Source organism: Rhinatrema bivittatum, chromosome 9 (genome assembly GCF_901001135.1).
Source record: "Rhinatrema bivittatum chromosome 9, aRhiBiv1.1, whole genome shotgun sequence".
Taxonomy (NCBI): domain Eukaryota; kingdom Metazoa; phylum Chordata; class Amphibia; order Gymnophiona; family Rhinatrematidae; genus Rhinatrema; species Rhinatrema bivittatum.
Genome location: NC_042623.1, coordinates 229,746,919 through 229,765,851, shown reverse-complemented (window position 1 = coordinate 229,765,851; position 18,933 = coordinate 229,746,919). Strand labels below are relative to the sequence as shown.

At 43.1% G+C, this 18,933-nt stretch overlaps 1 protein-coding gene across 1 annotated transcript; it reads left to right on the top strand.

Annotated features, from left to right (window-relative positions):
• Positions 1-651: 651 nt before the first annotated feature.
• LOC115099440 (carboxypeptidase N subunit 2-like) lies at positions 652-9,400 on the top strand. The gene is made up of 2 exons (XM_029617090.1): positions 652-821; positions 7,444-9,400. The coding sequence occupies exon 2, from the start codon at positions 7,476-7,478 to the stop codon at positions 9,111-9,113; it is 1,638 nt and encodes a 545-aa protein (XP_029472950.1). The 5' UTR covers positions 652-821; positions 7,444-7,475; the 3' UTR covers positions 9,114-9,400.
• Positions 9,401-18,933: the final 9,533 nt, after the last annotated feature.

Below are 18,933 nucleotides of genomic sequence, written 5' to 3'. Positions count from 1 at the left end.
CTGGCATAACGCCCTGGACTATGTAAAACAAAAAAAAAAAAAAAACAGCTTGCGACTGAGCTTTATTCAATTCAGTTTTATTGTTTTTCCTCCCACGATGCTCTGTGGCAATGAACTCCACAAGTGAGCTTTTCTGTAAACTGGCTAATGACCCCCTCCCGAGACTACGGTAAACTGATGCCCACAGATGGTGCTTCTGTGCATGCATTTCCATTTAGGGGGTAGTTTTATAACAGGCCACATACATTTCTTATGCACCTATAAATTCGTTATAACAGGCTGCATGAATTACACCAACTTTCAAAGTGAATTTATGTGTGTGTGTTCACTTTGAAAATTAATCTAGCAAAACTATTGGCATACAATTGTACCTGCTATTCTGTGCATGTAGGTTTGCAAGATAATTTACAGTCAGTAGTGCTCTTTAAAATCAAAAAAGTATGCAGCCAAATCCCAGCCTGCCATGGACTCCAACCCCTGAAATGCCTCTCTCCTATGTGCGTAAATGTCTGCGCATTTGGATAATTTTACGTGCGTATCAGTCATGCAATTTTCTAACGAGCTGTGGGTAAAGAGGTATTTTACCGCAGCAGTCCTACTGCGTATTACCCCCTTACTTAGCACTGGGGGGAATTTGGCTTGCGTGCGCGTCTCCCTATTACAGAAAAGCTCGCTGCTGGAGTAGCAGCAGGAACGTCTTCTGAATCTTTTCAAGAGAGAACAGAAATTAAACGCAAGGCGGGAGCCTTGGCTGATGTCTCAGCAGCCCGCCCCGTGCTGCATTTGATGGGCCATAAACCCGAGGACCCCTGCAAGCTACCGTAAGTCCGCGCGTTTTCAGAGAAGCCGCACTCTTTATTTTCTTTAGTCTTGCATGTCATTGGTGCGTCGTTTCAGGGTCTGCAACGGGTGTTGAAAGATTACATTTGGAAAGATGCTTCTGAGGCAAAGAACTATCCCAGCCGGCCATTACCTGCCCCTCCCGTGCCGTAGTGCTCGATAAGCCTCTGGAGGGCTATGCACGGGCAGCCTGAACACCCAAGAGCCCCCGTTGGTTCCCCTCATGCAGCTGGAGTAAGATCGCCAAGTGGCCGGAACATGGTCTGTGTTTGCCTAAGGAAGGCTGGCGATCGGCAGGGCCTGCAAACCAGCGATGCCCATGCGGGTAACTGCCGCTGTCCCTCAAAGCAGCAGAGACCCCCCCGCCCCACTTAAGCCGCAGACAATCTTCCGGTTTTACTGTAAACAGTATTCCTAAGTAACAAAGTGAAGCATGCCCTCAATATTTGCCATGCTTGGCATAAGCAAATCCTCTTGTGTTTTTTTTTAAACAACATTTTGGTCTGTGAGAAACCTTTTTTCTCAGCTCTGTAATTACAGCCGAGCACTTTAAGGACGCCGGACGATAAAAAATGCAAATCATCTGCCCCTCCCACTGAAAAGTGCTTGGTCAGACCCTCTATGTCAATATTAATAAACATGTTAGCGTTCACAGTGCAGCACTTCTGCATGCCAGGCATTATAAAAGAGCAACCTTCTCCGGCACCTCTGCCTCCAGTACCATAGGTAGGTCTCTGCTATCTGTTTTAAGTGGTTTTGCTAGGCTAGGAAAAGTTCTAATAGGCATTTTGATCCTGAAGAAGACTAAATTCTTTGCAGTATCTTATATTGGACCAGTCTGAGCATTATCCAACCACCCTGATGTAAATCAACTTTCAAAGCCTTCAGATTGGGAGCACTAGAAATGATTCGCAACAAGTTTTACTGGGATGATTTCATTCACAACCTGGTAGTTGTGGAGCTGGATTTTAGCTTGCTGCTCTGTGTGGTTACACCTGACAGGAATCCTTTGACTTGTTCTTATCTAGAAGCAAACACGGATGTGCAGAGTTCCAGGGCTGAATATTTGCAAGTCACCCAAAAATCATTTTGGCCACAGGAAGGGGAATAGAAGGAATAGTGACTGCCATAAGTGAAAAGATGTTTGTGAAACCTTTAGGTCACAGTAGAAGAAGCCACCATAGGTGGTCCCAACAAACACATTTAGGTAAATGAATACACGCATGTTTTATTGGCCTCCTGGAGCCCTCAGGCAGCATGTCCCCTTCGGTTTCAGGCTGCAGCATGTCCCCTTCGGTTTCAGGCTGCAGCCTTGCAGCTCCCACTCCTTCCTACAGAAAGCATTTTGACACGCTCATAACTTTTTTTCCACTTACAGAATAATCCGAAAACGCCCTTCCACAATCTCTCTTCTTCATAATATTTCTTAGATACCTTGCTCTATTTTTAAACACCAATTGTTGTTATCCACGTAAAATTCACTTTTCCTTTGGCCTGTCAGCTTGCTTTTGCTCCCTTCAGCTTCTGGCTCAGTCAGAACCAGCCTCTGCTGGGCTTTGGTACCATGAAACCTTATTCACAGCGAAACAGGGTTCACCCCATTTTAACTCCTTTGTCCTATCTAGCTCAGTGCCAGTCCTTGCACAGGATCTACAGATTGTGACAATCTCTGCATCCCAGTGTGTGTGCATCCTGAAGCTGGCAACTAGCAGCTACTCTTATGCACTGACTAGGTCTTCTTCCTGTGGGTTGTCAAAGTTGCCTCCACATCATCTCCAAAAAGCAGAAACTGCGCTCAGAAATCAAACCAAAATCTTTTGTAGTGCACTGCACTGGGATTTGGGCTGATTCTACAAAAGCCACATGTAAAGAGCCAGCACCACTTTTCCCACTGGGAATCATAGTGCTCACCTTTAAAAAAAAAACATGATGGCCTCCCTGATTGACTACAATATGCATATCCTATCTTCCTAATATAAAGAAGCTTTTCCTTACATTCACACCTTTACTCCCTCTTTCCCCCTTGTACTCAGCCACACCTCATACACTCACATGTGCATTATGCACACTCTCTAGGTTTCCTTTTACTTAAGTATACTTCTCAGTCACTCACATTTAACACATCTATGAGACTAGGTATTCTTAAAACTGAGGGTGCTGCTGGCAAGTACCTTGTCTGTTACAGACTTAGACGAAAGAGATGTGCATGAATTTCTAATGAATGCCAAAAATGCAATGAATGAGGCTATTTCTGTTCTATTCCAAACGGAACAAACTAAAAATAGCATTTTCGTATTTGTGGCACTTTAAAAGCACCATCTGCCTGGTGTTGGCACCAAAGCTTCGTCACTTTGGCGCCTTCCATCAGTGTGGCCAGTGTAATTTTGATGTACGGCTGCATCATATTTAAAGCACCGGGATTTGGGTGGGATCAACCGAGCATCACTCCTGCACAACCAGAATCCGGACCTGCAAAGACCCAGGAAGCCCATTTTTAAAGAAATTGGTTCAGGTTTTTTTTTTCTTGTTTACTGTATTTTTTCGGTTTGGCAAATGAACCAAACCAAAAAAAAATATTAAACAAAGCATATAAAAATGAAAAAAACCCAAACACCCCACCCAGAATGAAAAGATGAACCGAAAATTATGAGGCTGCACATCCCTATTAGATGATCATGGCTTCCGTCTGCAGTGACCATGACATTCTTGACCTCGAAGGCTTGGCTGGGTCTTTTCAGGTCAAAAAACTGCTCCTGAGCCATTCCCTGTTGCTCACCCATGGCTTCCCTGCAGTAAAAGGTGGTGTTCTGCAAGTCGACCTGGTAATAATTGTTAATAGACCCGTCTCCAAGAAACTTGTCCAAACATTTTTTTAAGCCCAGATATACCAATGGTCTTGAGCACATCCTCTGGCAACCAGTTCTACATCTTTCTTTCTTTCTTTAGAATATTTATTTCCCTTAATTATGCATTGACAGACAAGTAATTTGTGTCTGGGCCTGACAGTTTTCTCCTGTTCTTTTGGGCTTCCAGCCCAAAGAAACTGGGCTGGGATCTGGCGCCATGAGCCTGGCCTGGGATCTGGCGCCATGAGCCTTCATGCACAGCTACCCGGGGATTTTTTTATAATTTATTTATTTTATTTAAAGGCTTTTATATACCGGAGTTCATGCACTTGTGCATACCACTTCGGTTTACACAGAACAAGGAACAGAAAATTACATCAAACAGATTGAACAATTAAACAAATATACAATTACATCCAACAATTGGGTATAAATAACATGGCTAACTTAGTAGGAACTTAGAGTTTGAGGTAAAGGAGAGAAATAGTACCAAGTGGTAACAGAACAATGTTAATGGCTAAATAATAAATATAAATAGTAAATACTTAAATTTGTCCATTTTTGCTGCAATCGATCCTATCTGCACTCTGTTCTTTTCCCTTCCATGCCCTGCCAATGGTCCTTTTGTTTATCTTCTAATACCACAATTTTTATCAGACTTGTACAACATTTTTTAAATTGTATAGAAACTGGAATGAATTGAAATTTTAATACAAGAAAAATAAGAGTAACCTGAGACTAGGTTACTCCCAATTTATTTTAGTCCCTGAGACTAGGTTACTCCCAATTTATTTTAGTCCAATTTATTTTAGTCCCAATTTATTTATTTTATTTTAGTCCCAATTTAATTTATTTTAATTTATTTATTTATTTATTTATTTATTTATTTAATTTATTTATTTATTTATTTATTTAATTTATTTTAGTCCAATTTATTTTAGTCCCAATTTATTTTAGTCCCTGAGACTAGGTTACTCCCAATTTATTTTAGTCCAGTCAGTGCAGTGACAGTCCTCAGTTGGGGGCCCTGCACTAGTGCTCCTTCTGGAACCCTGCAATCATGGACCCTAAATTCAGCAACTAGATGCATCATGATTATGATTCCTTCCCCCCTGCTCCCCAGAGGCTGTGGGTGCTGCCAAGGTGGCTCGAGTCCCTGCTGACTGGGAGAGTGGAGAGTCTGACCTGTGTCTCCAAATCCCCCCCATCCACTACCGAGCACCCCCATCTCCCTAGGCACCCCTGCATCTTATCCTGTAGCCGGGAGTGAAATGGGGCAGAAGCGATGCCCCAGTTGCTCCTGCCTCATCAGTACAGTTATTCAGAATGGTGCCTACTGACTTGAGGCCAGTGCCATTTTGGAATATGGCACTAGCAGGACAGGGGTGATCCTACAATCAGGTGAGCTAAGGTGGGGACCTAAGGGAAAAGACCAGCGGGGGGGACAATTTCAATATTTTGTATGAGGGTTTCATTGCAGGGGCGAGAAAAGCAGGAAATGAAACGAAAAATTAATGATATTTCTTAATTCGTTTCATTTCCCAAATGAAGCAAAACAAAATAGAAAATGTCCTTGGCATTTCCTATGTCATTTTTAACAAAAGCACTTCCCTAATCCGTCAAGCCTTTCTTCATAAGGGAACTGCTTCGTACTCTTTTTAATTATTGTTGCCCTTTTCTGTATTTTTTCTAGTTCTGCTATATCTTTGTTTAGATGGAGTGATCAGAATTTCACACCATAGTCAAGATGTGGTCACTCAGGGTGGCTGTAGGATAATCAGCACCGTGTACAGCAACTGAAATTGGCAAACCCCTCCCCCCCCCTTGGTGAAAAATACCAGCTTCGCTCATGCCACTGCCTGCAGCCTTGCTGTTGTAGTCCTTGCTCTTACCTTCCATTCCTAACCCAGCTTGGTCCCACGAACAGGAGATCCTGCCACTGGAGTCTTTCCCCCTCGTGACTCAGTGTGCTGTGCAGGACAGGGATGGGTGCCTGTGTCAGGAAGAAGTGTTTGGAAGCATCAGGCCCTCCCTCCCAGCACTGCGGTCTTGTTGGAGGAGTTGGGGGGGGGGGGAGCAGGAGCAGCCCTTTAACCTGTGGGCCAGAGGGGAAGGGGTGGCAATTGGCAGTGACTCTTCTTCGCCCCTTGAGCCCTATTGGAAGGAGGACAGAAGCTCATCTTCGGCCTAGCAGCTGCAATCACGATGGGCACCGATGCCTCCCCCCCACAGTGCTCGGAGTCCTATGCAAGCACAGGTCGCGCACTTTGAAAGCTGACTCAGTATACCATGCCTTCTCAGTTTTATTCTTGATCCCATGCCAAATAATTCCTGGCATTGTATTTGCTTTTGGACAAGTGCTGCGCACTGAGCTGAGGATTTCAGTGCATTGAATGTAATGATTCCAAGGTCCTTTTCCTAAGGAGCAGTTCCTAATGTGGTAGCCAGCATTACGTTCATAGTGTTGGATTAGTTTTCCCTAGGTGCAGTGGTCTACATTGAATTTCCAGAGGTGTGTTTAGGTTGGGGGAGCAAAATAATACACATAGGGGCGGATTTTAAAAGGAGCGCGAATAGCCTACTTTTGTTTGCGCTCCAGGCGCAAACAAAAGTACGCTGGATTTTAGTAGATACGCGCGGAGCCGCACGTATCTGCTAAAACCTGGATCGGCGCGCGCAAGGCTATGGATTTGTATAGCCGGCGCGCGCCGAGCCGCGCAGCCTACCCCCGTTCCCTCCAAGGCCGCTCCGAAATCGGAGCGGCCTCGGAGGGAACTTTCCTTTGCCCTCCCCTCACCTTCCCCTCCCTTCCCCCTACCTAACCCACCCGCCCGGCCCTGTCTAAAACCCCCCCCTTACCTTTGTCGGGGGATTTACGCCTCCCGGAGGGAGGCGTAAATCCCCGCGCGTCAGCAGGCCTCCTGCGCGCCGGGACGCGACCTGGGGGCGGGTCCGGAGGGCGCGGCCATGCCCCCGGGCCACAGCCACGCCCCCGGGCCCGCCCCCGGAACACTCCCGACACGCCCTGAAAACGCCGCGCGGTTCGGGCCCGCCCCCCGACACGCCACCTCCGAAAACCCCGGGACTTACGCGAGTCCCGGGGCTCTGCGCGCGCCGGTAGGCCTATGTAAAATAGGCTTACCGGCGCGCAGGGCCCTGCTCGCGTAAATCCGCCCGGTTTTGGGCGGATTTACGCGAGCAGGGCTCTGAAAATCCGCCCCATAGGGTCTGATTTTAAAAAGCATTTACATGCATAAAAATGGGTTTTACACATGTAAATGCACTTTACTCGAGTAAGTGGGCTTTTGAAAATTGCTACAATATATGCCATTGAATCGTCCATAGGATTTATTCGCATAAGTGCACTTTACGTGAGTAAATGGCTTTTGAAAATTGCTACAATAGCAGTTACATTTATGCACGTAACTCCTTTGAAAATTACCCCCATAGATTGCATTTTCAGATTGACCAGGGTTATTTTCTGTGAAAAAAAATGAATCCACAGAAGAAGCAGGTGCAAGTGTCTCCTGTGACAAGCTTCGTAGGGGAAGTGTGCGCACCCTTTCCTTTCACTATTGGTGCAAAGCCAGTGGGTAAAAGGTACTCGCGAACTTTGTCCCAATGCGGGTACTTTGAAAGCAGTTCCTCCGAGCGACTGGGGCTTGTACACTATGTAACAGGAGGTGGAGGTTTGGGCCCCCAGAACTCGAGGGCTTTTGCTCTTTTTTGACCAAACTTTTTTTTTTTTTTTTTTCAGAAATCCAAGGGATTTTCAGCAGTTTCAGGAAGATGCTTCCCGCAGTGCTTCTGCTCCTTTTCTTAGCCATCCCCCGTGGCCTGTTTGCCCAGGCCTGCCCGCTTTCTTGCAACTGCTTCACGAACCAAAAGGTCTTCTGCTCAGAAGAGGACATGAACGAAGTCCCACAAGACATCAAGAAACGTTTCACTGAAATAGTCTTTGTGGCAACCTCCATTTCTGTGTTGAGAACAGGGTCCTTCACAAATTACACGGGACTGGAAAAGATAGTTTTCCTCAACAATAATTTAGTATTTTTGGAACCAGGTGCATTTATTGGCTCGCCTAATCTTACTGAGCTTGAAATTACAGGCAACCCCTTATTATCAACTTTAAATGCTGGGGTTTTTGATGATCTGGTTGACCTGAATAAGCTCATTGTTGCACACAATGCCATCCAAAATCTTTCAAAAGCATTGTTTGATGACATGGAAAACTTGAAAGTTTTGAAGTTGCAGGGGAACAAAATTGATAGTATTTGCGACGGGATCTTTGATCAGCTGAAGCATCTAAATGTGCTAAGCCTGGGCTTGAACCAGATCACCACACTTCCAGAAGGGCTCTTCAGCCACCTCAGCAAGCTTAAAATCCTTCACCTTAATGAAAACAAAATAGCTAGTTTCCCAGCCAACATGTTTCTCAACCTTACTGAACTCACTGATCTCGCCTTAGAAGGAAATATTATTAAAGAGCTCCCAACCAACATTTTCTCACAACTATTCCAGTTGCAGAAACTGCGTCTCCAGAACAACTCCATTGTGGACCTTCCTGCTACAGTGTTTTCCTCCTTGTTGAACCTTGTTTTCTTAAATCTGGACAACAACCAGCTTGAAACCGTCCCCGATGGCCTTTTCCATGCCACTCCCAACTTATTTAAATTGTCTCTAAAGTGGAACAAGCTCAAGACTGTACCAGAGGGAATTTTCAGCAAGTTATTCAAGGTGAAAACGATCGTGCTGTCTAATAACCAGATCACGGCATTGCCTAAAAGAACCTTTATGGGCTTATTGGCCCTCACCAAGCTCTACCTGGAAAATAACCGCCTCACCTGCATAGATAGAGAGTTGCTTGAAAATTTGACCAGCTTGGAAGTTCTCCATCTTTCTGATAACCACCTGCAAACTCTCCCAGAGGGAATATTTGATGCCCATTACAACCTGGCTTCTGTTACTCTGCACAACAACCCCTGGAACTGTGACTGTCGTCTTGACTATCTCTTGCACTGGCTCCGTGAAATCACAGATTTGTCTCAGAGTTCCCAGATGCAGTGTGAAAGCCCAGCTGACTTGAAGGGGAAAGCCGTCCTGCTCCTGGACAGAGAGAAGCTGGAATGTTCTTCACCCGAGAGCGCTGCAGACATTTCGTTCTCCTTGAGATGGGGACAAGCCACCCACAGGTTTCTGAATTCCAGCAATCTGAAGAACACCTCGTCGATCCCCTGCACCTACAGTTCTCTGGATGAGGTCACTTTCCTTACCTGTGAGATACTGACCTGTCACAGCCTAAAAGTTAATTTCCTTGTTCAGGATGAATCTGAAAAGCAAGGATTAAAATACAGTTCCGTCAATGACTGGATTTTAAATTCAAACTGTACCATTGCTACTGTCAATATTACTATCAAGTATACTTAAGGAGGCAGCTCATAGATAGATTACTTTGGTTTCACCGGGAAAAACCATAGGGGGTTATTTTCCAAGCAGTGTTATGGCCTTTTCACTTGCGAAAAGCATCATAACACATGGTGCGATGATAATTTGGAAAAGGGGGAGAGGTTCCGTGTTTTAAGCTGTCGGGGAGAGTGAGAGAGATATTAGCTATAAGGTCCTTATAAGGTATTTATATGAGGCTCACCTAGTTACTTGAGGTGAGGTTTAGGTATTAGTATAGGGGTTAGGGGCTACTTTGACATTCAGAGTGAGACGTACGAACAGAACAGTACACTCTTGTGAAGATTTGATGTCCTTCGGAGTGAGGAAACTCATACAAAGATGAGATTTGTATAATGTTATCTCAACCTAGCTTGATGGACTCTCAACCTGGGTAACATCAAGCTAGGTTGAGAGAACATTGTACAAATCTTATCTTTGTGTGAGTTTTTTCACTCCAAAGGATATCAATTCTTCTCAAGAGTGTACTGTTCTGTTCATATGTCTCACTCTGAATGTCAAAGTGGCCCCTAACCCCTACACTACTACCTAAACCTCACCTCAAGTAACTAGGTGAGCCTCATATAGAGGTATAAATACCTAACTACTAGGAGGGCCTTATAGCTAGTCTCTCTCTCTCCCCCACACTGCCCCCCCAGTGGTTGTAGGTAATTACCATAAAACATGCCCCTCTTCCTATTGTGTTTGATGAATCCTGGCCATAGTTAGTTAATAAAGTCACAATGCTTTGTCCAATAGAGCTGTTGAAGTCTTTTCCAGACAACTTGCTCCCATGGATGTTAGAGATGGTAAACTCATTACAAAAAAGTTATTTATCTTCTTGATCACTCTGTCATGATCCCCCCTGTTCAAAAAAGTCATCCCTAGATGCGGCACAGTGTGCAAGCTATCAGCCCCTTTCTTAAATATCCTTCCTGGCAAAATATCACTGAAAACTCTGTTACCAGCAGTTGACTCTTTTTTGAAGAATGGCGAGGGTTTGGATTTTTGCCAGGCAAGGTTTAGAATGGGCCACATTCCTGTTTCTGTTTTTTTTTGAAATTTAAAAATACAAATTTTTAAAAAAAGGTGTTTATTTTGGTTCAGCAAATGAAATGAATCAAAATAAACATTAAACGAACTGAAACCCCCCAATAAACTTCCTCCCTCCCCAAAATGGAAAAACAAAACAAAAATATATTTTTTCCCAATGCACATCCCTAATAGATTTAAAGGCTGTAGCCATGGTGGGACAGTTTAGCACACTCCTAACATCAATTTGTAGCTCATCCTTTTGAAGGGAAGAAGATGTATGAGATCACTATGTCTATGTGCATCTGTGTCCGGGTTTCCTCTAACCCCACCAATGATCGGGCCGAACCAGTACAGTGTGCTCCGGTGGAGCGCACTGTTAGCCCGGGTTTGGACGCGCGATTCCACGAGCTAGCTTTATCCCTTATACAGTAAAAGGGTAATAGCGCGTCGAAAACGTGCATCCAACCCCCCCCCCCCCCCCCCGAAACTAATAGCGCCCGCAACATGCAAATGCATGTTGATGGCCCTATTAGGTATTCCCGCGCGATACAGAAAGTAAAATGTGCAGCCAAGCCGCACATTTTACTTTCAGAAATTAACGCCTGCCCAAAGGCTGGCGTTAATTTCTGCCAGCACTGGGAAAGTGTACAGAAAAGCAGAAAAAACTGCTTTTCTGTACACCCTCCGACTTAATATCATAGTGATATTAAGTCGGAGGCCCCAAAATTAAAAAAAAAATCAAAAATTAAAAAAAAAAAATTTTAAATCGGTCCGCGGGTCAGAAGACGGACGCTCAATTTAGCCGACGTCCGTTTTCCGAACCCGTGGCTATCAGCGGGCTTGAGAACGGATGCCGGAAAAAATTGAGCGTCGGCTGTCAAGCCCACTGACAGCCGCCGCTCCTGTCAAAAAGGAGGCGCTAGGGACGCGCTAGTGTCCCTAGCGCCTCTTTTTACCGCAGGCCCTAATTTGTATCTTCTTCCCCCCTGAATCGCGCGCACAGGAGAGTGGCCTGGGCGCTCGCCTGCTCTCCCGCGACTTTTACTGAATCGGCCCGAATGTTTGGGCTTAGTTTCTTGTCGGCATCAGATTTTCAGTACACGTCAAGAGGGGTGCAAGAGGATTCTGAAAGGAGATTTTCTTTTTTGGATTCACATATTTGTGTGGACTTGCATGCCTTCCAGAAAGTAGGCTCTTTTAATTCTACTTGGCACTCTTGTTTTTTTATGCCTTAAGTTGCTGCTTTATGTTATTCTTCTCATAATCGTTTGAGGTATATTATATACTGGAGTAATTATGCCTCAGGCTTTTCTTATGCATAGTATAACCTTATAACACTGTGTGAAAGGGGACAAGCTGGGCCAGTCTTGGTGTTACCCCATTGCATGCCCGAGGATGCAGTTCTGTTTTCCTTAGATAAATCAGTTGGATGATGAGCATTACGTCTCCGGGCATGCAATGAGGTAACACCAACACTGTATCAGCCTGTCATTGGAGATACATGGTCACCCTACGCATACATGATAATTGCTTTGTACAACCCATACTATCTTTTTTTAAATTTTTTTAATTTATGCATTTACAATACAAGCAAGACAAAATCTTGACAGAAAAAACAATATTGGCATACGAAAAAAAAAAAAAAAAAGTTAAATCACCACTAGTAATAGGACAACTCAATTATACCCAATACCCTTTCAAGTCCTCAAATACAGGAGAGATTCAAGTTCACAACCCAAGGAAATACATTACTAAATAGAAAGAAAAGGCAATGATCAATTAGCAAACAACAGCCATATCACAATATTGGGAACAGATTACGAGTTATTATGGCTGGGGATTATCAGGAGAGTTGACAGATGGTATTTTACCAATCAGAAATTGAGTCAGTTGAGGGGGTCAAAAAATATAAATGAATTATTTTGATATTTAACCATGCATTTGCAGGGATATCTAAGGAAAAAAATACCCCCTATTTGCTGAACCTGTACTATCTTAATCTTTTTTATCCATCACACACTCAAACTAGTTTAATCAATCTTGCATTAAACTAAAGGCTTATGAAATAAAAATGTATGTAAGAGCTCACTGCATGCCAGTGCAAGCCCTGTGCTCGGGGAAGTAAATCACATGACTGTCAGCTGTCTCTGCCTCATTGTTCTGCTTTTGTATTCTGCTTACTTGTCATTTGTGATGCTTGTGCCTTCTTAGCAACACTCCTCTGGGTTTTAGTTCCAATGCAGTAAGAAATATGTTTTTTTTTCATCTAAAGTGTTTTCTTGAGTTGGGTGAGTGCCAAAAAAAAAAAAAAGCAGACAAATATTTTTCATGCTGAATGTTTGATTGGTTTTCTCTCATCTCTTTCAAAATCCACAGAATTGATTTTTCTGAATACTTCACGAGAGGGAGCCTCTTTCTGTGTGTAGCAAACCGTGTAACTGTAAGCAGTGAATACTCTTTCACTGTATGTACCTATGTACAGTACAGATATACTTCATAGACGGAGGCCTGATTCTTCTTTTCCAAACCTTATTAAATGGTAAAACGTGTAAATAGCCTCCAACTGGAGAAAAGAGCAACAGAAACAGTCTGGGTCACAGAAAGTAAAGGTGGATAAAATGAGGATGCTGAAGCCCCCAGACCGAGCCGACTGGACACGTGGAGGAAACACCTCCCCAGTTTCTCTGTTTTCAAGGCCATTGAATACAGCAGAAGTATTGAACGTGCCGGCTGAGCACCAGCTGGCAGCATAACAGAAAACAGAGACACTTTTGTGCAGAATAAAACGGAAGCAGAACAGTACATAAAGAGGAGAAAACCTATGGAGACATGACAGCGAAAATCCTGATTTGTCGGTATATAATCATCTAATTCCTTGATATTTACTTTTTTTTTTAATTGTTAAGGCTACAAAGGGGCCCTTTTCTTTTAAAAAGAAATGTTCACTTCTCAATGTGTTCATCACTTATGGTTTAAAAGTGCGCAGAAAGGTATTCAATACTTTTAAATCTTCAAAAGGAGAATGATGGTGGTGATGGTCCTGCAGCAGGATTGCCAGGTTTTCATGAAAGAACAAGTGCTATTTTCCAAAAAAACAAGCCCCCCAAAAAAGCCCAAAACACATGAGATTAAAACTACTTTTATTAGAAGGAATTTATACACAGAAAATGCTTAAAAAACACTTTTGTAAGTGTAATGGAGGAAATACAGTGGCTTCAATAGTATTTAACCCCATAAAATGTCCATCAGATTTTTGTGGATTACATGATATTACACAGATTGTACCAGAAAGTATGAACCAAAAGTAAATTTTTAAACTCACAATTCATTATTCAGTAATGGCTTCTATCTAGCCACCCTCCCATGCAGGCCAGTTGTATGGTTAACTGGTGCACCACCACTCCAGTCTCAGCCACTGGCCCCCCATACACTCATCCCCCCCCCCCAAGCACATCTGCCCCCTCACACACATTCCCCCTTCCTATACAATCCAAGCACATCTCTGGCCCCCTGAAACTCATTCCCCCTCCCAGCACACTCATTCCTCCCCCTCCAGGTACCTCTTCTTTTTGATGGTTGCCTGCTATGCTGCATAAAATCTTCCTGGGTCACCATATGCTACTGCTTGCCATCTGTGCCTGTCTTCCCACTGCTCCTCTGAGGGTGGAGAGGCCTGGTCGGCAGCAGCAGCCAATCACAGGGACAGCTGGCCCAGGTCCCACCCACCAAGCCCCCAAAAATGCGACTGACAGAAAAAAAAACGCCCAATAATAAGCAACCCGCGAAAAAAAAAAATCGCTAGGAAAAAAAGCCCAAATTCGTGGGAAATAAGCCAGGTTGGCAACCGTGCCCTGCAGTTCCTTGCCCCCACCCATGGGTTTCCTTGGTTACTGGAGGTCTGTGCGGGAGCAGGGGTGCAGCAGAGAAGCTGTGGGGCATGCGGCAGCATGCACATTGGCTCTGCCCCAACGTTCTTTACTTTTCTGTTAAGCTCTGCTGTCCTGTGGTTTTTCTGGCTGCAGTCAGGAGGCTGGTGATTAAGGCCCTGACTGCATACCCACTGATTGTATCTTGCTTTGAGACATATCGACAGAGTTGACTCATCAAGTTGAAATAATAAAAATATTAAACCAAAATATTTTTCAAAGTGTTTCCGAAAGGGTAGTAGTAGATATGCATGAGCGCTGTATTTTGAAGATATTGCCGTCAGTATGGATAGCACTGAATTTGGGGATAGGGAGGGTAATTATCGATAAGAGTGCATAGCTCCACACATACCTGCATGGTAGGTGACCCTAAAGTTACCCCTGCATTTTCTAAACTCTGCAGTGGGAGTCAAACAGTTTATAAAATACGGCGTATCTCTGCCCTGAAAGTACACGCGTACGTTTCAGTGCATGCACATTTTTTAAATGCAGGGATCTGCATAGTTATGCACATACACACATATATTTTATGCATTAAATAATTGAGCCATGTGTGCATATTAACCCTCAGTTTATCCACAGAGGCAGGTGTTTTATAAAGCTGACTCATGTATGCGCTTATCTCACCTACGAAAATAATTACTTGTGCACATGCTTCCAAGCAGTAGTTCACTCAGACCGTCACCAATTCACCCAGACCTCCCACCGAAAAACTGCAGATGAAAGAGAACTCAAATTTAATAATCCACAACTCAATTAGCAGGTGCAAAAAACCATGTGCACATCATATGTTGGATGAAGTATGAGTGTACGCTGTTTATAGGGACGGTAACTTTAAAACAGCCGCGCGGGCATACATGAATGTGCTTATGCCGGCTTGTGCCCATGGACGTGGCCATTGTATAACATGCGTACGTATATATGCGCATCATAAAGTCAGCTGGTCGTGCGTAAATGTGCATGCCATTTTATATGGATGCAAGCATGTGCCACTTTTACCATGTAAGTGGGGTGGATTTTAATATTCACGTGCGCCGACCCACGTCCATGGACGCTTCTTAAAATATGCGTGCGGGCCCGAGAGACACGCATTTCTCCCTGATTTGGCATGCGTAGAGCTTTTAAAATCTACCCCAAAATATGTAAATGTGCCTGTATTTAAAAGATCATGCCCCAGAAAACCCTCAGAATGTTCTGTTACGGCATGCATGCTTTTCCACATGTCAGTGACAGTACTCGGATACTCTCCCACATTTGGAAATTCACTTACAATGCGGAAAGGCTAACTATGCACATATGTGCCCATTTTACGTGAAGAACTCCTATGTAGGTCTTCAAAAATTACCCCAAAGTAAGGTAGCAAATCATTTTAAAGTAATGCGACAGACTTATAAAGTAGAACCTAAAACTTTTCCTTACAGAATACCTTAGGACAGGGGTGCCAACCTATGGTACATGTGCCATGAGTGACGTGCAAGGCCATTTTTAGTGGCATGGCAGCAGCAGCACAGCACTGATACTCAGCTGGCAGCAGGAGTCGCATTTAATCGAACATCATCTCCTGCTGCCATAGGGCCAGTCTTGCAGCTCTTATCTGCAGACTGGCCCCACGGCAGCAGGAGATGAGATTTGGTTAAATGCATCTCCAGCTGCTGCTCATGACCAAGCAAGTCATTGCAGAGCACAGTCTGCATCGGCCAAAAAGAGAGGGAACATCCAGTGGCTGCCAGGGGACCTCATCTTGCTGGCTGCTGAAGACTAAAAGAGGCTTGGCAGGCCACTATGGAACCCATCCCAAAGCAGTGGAAAGGAGAGGGAGGACCCAGTGGATCCCATCCTCTTAGCAGCTGAAGAAGCAGCCACGACTCTGAAAGTATGAGAACCTATGTGAGGGTGTGGGTGACAGCCTGTGTGTGATGTGGGTTTGTGTGAGCCTGTGGGGATGAGATCTTCTGTATTTATGTATGTGTGTGTGTGTGTGTGTGTGTGTGAGGATGGGTGGGAGCTTGTATGTGGTTATAGATAGGTGGATGAGACTGTGTGTGTGTGTGAGATTGTGGAAGAGAGAGAGAGAGATCATGTGTGTATGTGTGAGATTACATGTAGGAGAGTCAGCATGTGTGTTTTGTGTGTGTGTGTGTGTGTGTGATTATATGTGGGAAAGAAGGAATGTATGCGTATAAGTGAGAAAGAGAGAGAAAGTTTGTGTGCACCCTCCCTCACCCCAACTAATTTATGACAATCACAGGGTGACTAGAAATAAAAAATTCCCAGGTATGGAGAACAGTTGTTTTATCCTTATTTTTGATTATTGGGTGTTGTTTGATGTGTCTGCTGTTTTGAAATATTTTATTGGTGCTTTTGAAAATTTAAAAAAATGTGTATATGAGTTTTTAATTATTGGATGTTATTCTATTCATTATTTGTTTTAAAATATTTATTCTTTTTATTCATATGATTTTACTATTATTGATATTTTATACTTTTTAAAATTTTGTTTGATGTTTTATGAGGCATGGTGATGTTTCTGTTTTTCTATAGTTACATTGCATACAGAGTTTGGCTTGTTGCAGTTTCCAGTTCAGTTTTTGTCAGCATGTTTTATTTATACTTTTTAAGAAAAGTATTCTGTATTTAGTGAGGTTCTGCATGTATGACTGAGATTAGGTATTCTGCTAGCTAGCATGTAGCTTCTGTGCATAAATCCATATCAGCCTGGCCAGTTCTGTTTTCCTAATAGGGAGTGTATTGGCAAGGAGGGGAGAGGAAGTGAGACATTTTTCTTTACTCTTTTTACTCTTTTTATAATTTAGATATTATGTGAGGAAAAACATATAGGTTTCAATCTTATTTACACATGGCTCTTGAATATTTAAACTAAAAATTAATGGCAATTAAAATTAATATTCAGAACTTGTATGAAAGGAATCTGGCGGATCTGGGTGCTAACTATTTTCAAACTTCTCAACTCGCGATCCTGTCCATGGCTTAATGCTCTGTTGAAATTGTATCAACCCTCACATCAGTTAAGATCATCTCAACACTGCCTCCTCGATATTCCTTCTTTAAAAGGTGCTCACTTGTCCCTCACAAAGGATTCTGTATTTTCTATCGCAGGTCTAGTTCTTTGGAATTCATTCTCTATGGAACTTAAAATGTGTGATTGTTTAAAAACATTCAGAAGCTTGTTAAATCCCTTTCTATTTAGGAAAGCTATTTTCTGATTGGGTTAGTTCTTAGCCTCCTCAACATCACAGGATTCCACAGTAAGCCAGTTTTATTGTTGTTATTGTCTAGTTTGATGTTTTTTATTTTATGAATGTTTTTTTGTATGTTGCCTAGGCCTTTCCTGTGTTAGGCAACTAATACATTTTAATAAATGTAAATGTAAATTGATGTGAAGGATAGGGAAATTGGAAGCAAACACAAGAGATGTGGCAATGGTCTCACCTTGTTGCTCATGAAGGCAGCGTGTCAAGAATTGAGAGCAATAGACATTGCTAAGCTAGCATTCCAGCTGGAACAGGTGAAACACAAATATTTTGAATTTGGTAATAAAGCAAGTAGGCTGTTAGCCAGACTTTTTAAGGAGCAACACATGCAAAATCAGATTCTCAAAATCAAGAATAGGGATTGGAAGTTCATTTATGATAGTAAACTTATCTTTTAATAGATTTTCCCAATTTTATGTTTCGGACACTACTATTAAAGAGGGAGATATAGAGAACTATCTCAAGGCTGTATCTCTTCCTTGCCTCCCAGAGGAGGCGAGAGACCAATTGAACACTAAGATTGGGGAAGAGGAAGTTTTGGGAGTGATATCAGAGCTCAAATTGGGAAAGGCCTCAGGATTAGACAGATACATGGCTAGATTTTATAAGTCATGTAAGCAGGTAGTAGTTAGGCTCATTATTGCCATGTTCAACTTCTTGAGGAGAAGGAGGACAGCTACCACAGAGTTCGAATGTTGCAGGTATTACTGTCATAGCTAATGGGGGGCATGATCCTACATTATGCGGGTCATATACGCCCATCTCCCTAATAAATATAGACTTAAAGATACACTCAAGTGTATCCGATGAGTCAAGATTTGTCCTAGACAGATTAGCAGCGGACAATGTAGATGGAGATGGAGAATACTGGCAGGCTGCGGTCACTGCAAGGCTATATATACTGAGAAATGTAAGATTGTTAAGTTAAAAAGTGGGTCAAAAATCATCTTTTCTTTTACCTCACCCCCTATATATATCCCATCCTCCTATCCCATTCGTAGCTTTTCACACTATTAGGCTTATCCCCACATTAATCACAAACTATCCCAATCCCCCAATAACTGTGTTTGTGTGTGTGTGTGTGTGTGTGAAAGTAATTCATATACTATCGACCATTTAAATTCCAGACCCCAAACTCTGAGCCTCTTTCCATCTGATTTGTAGTGCCCCCTGGCATTTAGTGTGATATAAAACACCTCTTGCCACGCTTGGTGGTCTCTTCTTCCAAATAAACCTTAAGAACTTCCTTTGCCAGTCCCAAAAAAAAGCCCTATTGAGATAGATATCGGGAGGGCCTAAAAAAAATAGCAGAACCTTAGGCAAAACGTTCATCTTAAAAGCATGAATTCTGCCCAACCAGGACAGATGTAAATGTTCTCACTTTTCTAGGTCTGCGAATCTTCTCTTCACCAATGGGCCATAATTAATATCAAATAATTTCTCCAAGTTTGCCCCAAGCCTGACCCCTAGATATTTCACACTCTCCCTAGCCCACTTGAAGGATAAACTTTCCTTCAAACTATTTATTACCACTCTCTCAAGAGTCAGGTTCAAATTTCTGATTTGTCTTTA